This window comes from Crocodylus porosus, unplaced genomic scaffold, assembly GCF_001723895.1.
Source record: "Crocodylus porosus isolate Cpor-Errol unplaced genomic scaffold, CroPor_comp1, whole genome shotgun sequence".
In the NCBI taxonomy this organism is placed as follows: domain Eukaryota; kingdom Metazoa; phylum Chordata; order Crocodylia; family Crocodylidae; genus Crocodylus; species Crocodylus porosus.
In genome coordinates, this window is record NW_017728931.1 from 50,532,692 (window position 1) to 50,539,426 (window position 6,735).

General features: G+C 48.0%; 1 protein-coding gene across 3 annotated transcripts in view; it reads right to left on the reverse strand.

Moving 5' to 3' along the window:
• The window catches only part of TXN2 (thioredoxin 2), a 12,750-nt gene extending 6,259 nt beyond the window's left edge, over positions 1 to 6,491 (reverse strand). Inside the window, exons 1-3 of one of the 3 annotated variants that reach the window (XM_019544830.1) lie at positions 6,392 to 6,491; positions 4,730 to 5,010; positions 1,765 to 1,888 (exon numbers count right to left, since the gene is read on the reverse strand). In XM_019544830.1, the coding sequence (XP_019400375.1) occupies positions 1,765 to 1,888; positions 4,730 to 5,010 (405 nt within the window). In that variant the 5' untranslated portion in view covers positions 6,392 to 6,491. Of the gene's footprint in view, positions 1 to 1,764; positions 1,889 to 4,729; positions 5,011 to 6,250; positions 6,310 to 6,391 lie in introns of those variants that run through there. The other 2 variants (XM_019544833.1, XM_019544832.1) reach the window with 2 other exon arrangements.
• Positions 6,492 to 6,735: the final 244 nt, after the last annotated feature.

Below are 6,735 nucleotides of genomic sequence, written 5' to 3' on the forward strand. Positions count from 1 at the left end.
GCATCTGTGGATGCATGCCAAGGTACAGTTGGCCTTCTTGACTGCCTCCCCACACTGCCGGCCCATGTTCATCTTGGAGTCAGTGATGACTCCAAGATCCTTTTCCACCTCTGTGCTGACAAGAGGGGAGCTCCCCAACCGGTAGGTATGGCACCGGTTGTTCCTCCCCAGGTGCATCACCTTGCACTTGTCTGTGTTGAATCCCATCCTATTCACATCCGCCCATCTCTCTCTAAACATGGGTGATATTTGCTGTTTTCCTGTCACCTGAGACAAGTTGAAATAATTACAGGTGATGCATTCTTTATTACCTATACAAAAGTATGGAACAAGCTACCCAGTACCTAGTCATATATCACTCCTGGGTAAAGCAATCCTTTTCCAGTTTCCTAAGTTTCTTGGCTATAAGTCCTTCCTTGCAACCACCAAAGCCACCGCTCTCTTCCAGTCTCCCTTCACCACCACTCTCAAAGATACCCTCCCTACTTGCAGTACAAGACTCCTATAATCTGGACATGTAGCCTTAAATACTGCAGCTTTGATATGGGCACGTGCCAGGACACTGTCAGAGGAGAACCCCACAGGTTCTGTCTCCAACCTTGGAAGAAAGAAAGCATATTCCATTGCTGCATGGATGCCAGCAGCAGACACTTCCTCCCCACCTCCAAAAACTCAGGGAGGCAAAAGATCAAGAGAGAAGAAGCTGATGCCTCTTCACTCTGCAGGGTTAACTACCACAGCCTCTGAGGACCAGCACATGACACTTTACTCTTTGCAAGATGGCTCTCCTTGGAGAATCTGACTGGCTGTTTGCTGGCAGATACACCTGAGTAATCTGTCCTAACGTCTACCCTGGCAGAACTTCAATTTATGATTGCAAAAAGAAGCAGCAATTCTCACCTATCCAATGGGCGAGTAAAGATTATTTCACTCTTCGGTAAGAACTGGCAGTAAGGCAGCAGCCTTTTTTCTATTTGGACATTACTAGGATTGTGAAGGGGAAGATACAAGGTTCACTGGAGCAGTACTGGAGGGACTTTTCAGTGTCTCAGATCAACTAGTAAAGGATAAAAGAATAACAGAATCACTGGCTGGAGCCTTCTCTTAACATTCTGCTCATAAGACTCATGGTTAACAGTGGTGAATGGAGAGAATACTACATGTACAGCAAGAGATGTGTTAATTGAAGCTGTTAGGTCCCTGCCTACGAGTAGGTCAACATGTTTATTGATCTCTCCATAAAAGCTACCTGCACCCCAAACAAAACCAATATACTGCTTTGGCGAAGTAGCTTGAAGATAGGGTATGAACACTAATGAAGCCTGCAAATGAGAGGGGCTGGAGTGGCCTATATAGACCTTTTAGGACATCTGTAAGAGGATGCCAGGCTAGCTGCCGGGCCTACTGTCACTCTTCAGGCCGCTTTGTGTGGAGCAGCTGCAAACCAACACTGTGCTTAGACTGCGGCAATTTGTTACATGCTTGTACTGTAGGGAGCAAAATGGGATGTAGGGTCCCCAGGGGCTATTGCAATAGAAGGAGCAACATTTCTAAAGGGCCCCAAGAGCAGCAACCAGCAAGGCTCTAGCTGATGACTAAAGGGGGGTGTTCATTAATAACGGGAAAATATTGGCTTTCACATCCCCTCCACCTCTTCAATACAGTTTTACTGCTGTGTGGATAAACTTTTCTTCAGGCCAAGGACACCATGCTGCCCCATACCAGCCCTTGCTAAAATGAAGCCCTTGTGCACCTGGCTCCTACCTCATATTCAATGGCGAGGTCTGTGTGATCATCAATGTCCACCTTAGCCATCAGCACTTTTCCCTGCTGCTTGGCCACCATCTTCTCTAGCCTGGGGCCCAGGATCTTACAGGGGCCACACCACCTGATTGGAAAGGAAACGAGCAGGCATTACATCAGCAAAGTGTAACAGCAACCATGGTATAGCTCAATTCACACTGTTCCTGGTATTACACTGGCACCTTACTCATCTCACCACTCCTTCTCTGCACTGACCTTCACACTCCGAAAAATGCCTGATATTAAAACACGGAATGTAAACATTAACCAGCTCTGGTTTTGCCAGCAAAACCCTGTGTGCCTTCACACACAAAGGTCCTCCAGCGTGGTAACTCCCTCTTTTGTGCCAGTAGAACTAAACAGCCCCTACTGTGTGCAGTAAGGCTTCTGCCACTACCTGCCACATGGCAGAAGGAACATGTAGATGCTCCCATGCCTTGTGCCAGCTGCCATCATGCCTTTTGCAGCTGGTCCCTCCCCTCATGCACTTCCTGCTTGCGCAGCCAGGCACCTGAGTGGAGCTGTCAGACAGCATGGATGTCCATGTGCTCCAGCAGCTGTTGCCTGTCACTAGAGCAAGCCGAGCAAAGATGCAGTTTAGAAAATAATACTGTTGTCAAGTGACAGTACAGTTTAGGGAGAGGCTGCTCTCAGACTCTTGGGGGTAGGGGGAAGAGGGAGGCTGTTCAGTGCTACCCATTACTCTTGAAATACTTTTAGTCTTTAGGTAATTGCTGGGTTTCCATAAAGCAGAGGCAGCTCTATTAGAAAACATATTGCCTGTCCCAAGCTCTGGTATTAGCAACAGTTTGCAGAGCTGGCACCAAAGCCTCTGAAAAGAAAAATTGTTCCTCTCTCCCTCTGATTGCACTTGCTGTCATACTTCGTATTTACATTAATCCCTGACCCTACCACCCTGCAAACAGAGAACCGCCCCCCAAACTATTCAGAATAGGAAAAACATTAAATAAAAGGACAAAACAAGAACTCCCAAACCCTTACGTCATGGTTTAGATTAGTGGGGAGCAATTAGGCAGGAGTGCCATACATTGGTTGTCCCAGAGTGTCACTCCAATTCTCTTCCTGCTGCTCTGCTTTCTACTCCTGGTCCTTTGTTCCCTGCCCAATCTACTGCTCTGCTTTCTGCTTCCTGACCTATCTGCTCCTGTGCTGCCTGTCCCCTCTCTTATAGTCTGCATGCCACACTCAGAAGCTGTCCATGACACTTACGTCATGCATGCTGTGCACTGGTCACCCCTGGCTTAGACGGATACTACAGCAGCTCTTGCTCCCCACCAGCCCTGCACTTGCATCTCTGAGATTCTGCAGATATTAAACTGCTCCTCTCCCTCACAGAGTCCATAACAGTTCCTGTTTCACTTTGTCCATCTCAGCCACTGAGGGTTCCAGACTCTTTTATGCTCTGTGTTCGTATAGCACCTAGCACGACTGTATCCATATTAATGGGTTACTAAGACACAACTAAAAATCAAAGATAATTATGATAATTAAACAGATAACATCTTACAATATTTTCACTGCTAGAGGCAGCAAAATTGCTGTTGATGCCAATTAAGTGCTACCAAAAGTCTTTGTCAGTATCAACTCATCTGCACTAGTGAAAAGTCCTCTTAAAGAAGAGAGAGCATTCAAGAAGACTTTATGAAAAGAAGAGATTACAGCAAGCTATGAACTTCTTAGTAATTATATCTGGTCACCTGGATTCTGGGGGCTCTCCTAAAGAAAAGCAGAAGGTACCCAAAGAAGCATTTAAGGAATGATTTAAAAACTGTATGTAGATTTATTCAGTGTGCACAGCTTCACTTGTATAAAACCACTTGTGTGCTGTAATTTGTTCTAATTGTTGGCCTGGATCTTTAAGTCCATAAAGAAAATCTAGCAAGCTTGTGGAACACATTCAGTCATAAGAAGTGTCATTATGACACCATAAAAAGAGCATCCCACGAGCCATAATGGGAGTCACATAAAACGTGGGGCAGTAAAATGCAGCAATGAAATAGATTCTGCTGTTTGTCACTGTCACTGTAGGCTGAGAATATTTATATACTATTGTTTCAGCTTCTGTTAAAGTGCTTATTAAAGTCTCGACTTGCTAGTAATTTTATATTATATTTACTGACATATTAATGAGATACTACAAACACGATGGTTTTTATAAGGGTATTTAAAATATTTTGTAGTCTTATTGGGACACTCATTTTACAGCATGGGTGGAGCAAGGGAATGGCTAAATTGATGCAGAACAGCTTCAGGGATGGAACAGGCTGCCTAGAGAAGTTGTGGAATCTCCATCCTTAGACATTTTCAAGAGCTGATTAGACGAGACTCTTGACTGGGACGGTCTTAGTCAGGGCTGAGCCTGCCTTGAGCTGGACTAGATGACACTGTAAGCATGATCTTTGAGTTCTCTCTCATAATGCAGCACAGTGTTAAGGCCAAATTTCCATCAGAACCTTTGACAGCATAGTTGTACTGGCTAAGGGTACAGATTTGTCTACCATTTTAATGCCAGCAAGAGCCTTAGTCTACAGACACTGTTACACCAATTAAAAAAAAACGCATTTTTACACAAATAGTTTATTTTATTCAGACAATGTGGTATAAATTATGTCAGCAAAGCATTTATTTTGCCAGCATAAGCTATGCCTACAGTACATGAGTGGGCCAGCAGGGGACAGGCACTGGCAAACCTCTTTTAGTACAGACTTGGCTTCACATAGCTTTGTTTATACATGGGTCAGAACATGCCTCACGAAAGGAACTGTTATCCCTGATTTGCTGAAGATGAAACCAGGACCAAGAGAATTAAATCACTTGTCTAGAGGCTGAAGGCGACCAGCTGTAGCATGCAAGACAGAGGAGTGCCCTGAAGAGACTATGGTCACTGCCCATTGTCAGTACTCACTGTGCATGAAAATCTATCACCACGGGCTTTGCACTGTTGATGACTCTGTCCTGGAAGTCTTCGCCATCCTGGATGTTGAACGTGCTTCTGCAGAGAGGAGTGGTAGAAAACGTCTTAACAGAAGAAAGTAGAGGGGCCTGTGCCTGGTGCAGGAGGGAACGTGGCCAGCTGGGGACAGAAGATGCCCTAGAGAAGAGTAGCGCACGTTGGGACCAAAACGGCACAGACAGCTTCTTAGGAGAGGAAGCTAGAAGCCTCCTGAATGTGAGTGTCTGGGCCATCTGCAGAGAGAAAGAGAGAGAGGAAAAAAAAACAAACAAAACCTGTTTGAGGTCAAATCCTTCTGGGACGAGGAGGGAGATCAGAGAGTTGGGTATCACTAGATACTCTCCACAAGAGGGGAGGCATGAGCACCTAAGGTCAGAAAGAAGTGTGATCTTCACAGCCCCACACACGAACACATATATCCCTTAGTCCAGCCTGAACGCAGTGTAAACTGGAAACAGACATACAAGCCTTTTAAGCCAGCTGAATGCTGCCTGTATGGTTCAAAAGTGTACCTGGAACCTAAAGCACATTTTGAATCAGTCTATTAGGAACCGGATCAGCACCATGTGTGGACATCAAGTGTTCCATGACATAGGTTTGGCCAGTCCTCCAGGCATCCCACAGTACATTGCTTACCACCCCTCACCCCAACTGCTGCAACTGGCTGCTCTGGTATACAGCCAAATCTCTGCACTTCCCCTGACACACTTGCCTTTCTTTTCATTGGCACTGTTTACTCCCCAGCTTTTATACTGCTTGGTCGATTAAAATGACCTAATAACCAGCTGTATCCTCACTCCCTACTTGGCTGCAGCCCCTCATCATGGGTTCCCAGGGGCTAGGTGGGGGGACATACAAAAGCAGGGGTCCAAAAACCCCCTACCCCAGGTCAGGACAGCAGACCTCAGACGTTGGTCAATCACAGGCTGCTGCTGTGTACTGAACTCGTGTTCAGGAGAGAAAGCAAAGCAGAAGAATGAAAACTCCCCCAGCAAGAGATCACCCACCCCCAGGGCCCCCCAAACATGGGTGCAAGCACTTCTCACACTCGCCTACTGCCAGGCAGGCTGGGCTGGGTGCTCACCCCTGCCCGACACGGGAGCCCTGCGTACAGTCGGGACGCAGGTTCTGGGCAGCGACACCAGGGACTGGTTTGGTTCGGTTGTGACATGCATGTCCTCACCCCCCCTGCACCTGGCTCAACCTGGGAAGTACCAAGGTGCGGATAATGGGGGAGATGCCCCCCATGAGAGACGAGAGCCTTCCTGTAAGATTTGAAAATCATAGCTTAGGGGGTCTCCGAGCAGACTGCTTCTTCGCTTCGGTGGACTATGTTAGTCAATGAACCTCTTTAATTTTGTTTGCAGATCCCCCCCCACACACAAGACTCAAAGTGTAATTCAACCCCTAGGAAGTACCAACAGTAGGTAAGTGCTCCCGCGCCCAGGGCTCCCCTTCGGGGCCAGTACCCGCCTGCCCTGGGCCTGGGGCGCTGTGGGGCCCCACCAAGCAGGCAACTGCCCAAGACTCAGCAGGGTTGCACGGCAGCAGCCAAGCCCCCACGTGCAGCTGGGGCCAGGTCCAAAAAACCCCGAGAATCCCGCCCTTCCTCACCTTCCAGGGACCGGAGGTCGATACAACTCCCGAATGCTGCTGGGGCAGGCTGCGAACTCATTGGCTGGGGAGGAGGAGCGCGAGCACGGCATTGGCTGCGAGATGGATCTGTCAGCGGCTCGCGTAGGCAAGTGCTGGGAGCTGATTGGCTTATGGCACCGGAAGCTTCCGAACACCCCCCCCCGGTCTCCTCCCGAGCGCTGATTGGCTGGCGAGGACCTCTGGTGGGCTACATCTGGATGCTGTTTGGCTCACTTCTGCGTGTGGGGTGGGATTTTCGGCGCTGATTGGCTGCTGGGGAAGGCGAGTCTTTTTGTGCGGGGGAAACAGGCCGAGCCCCTGCA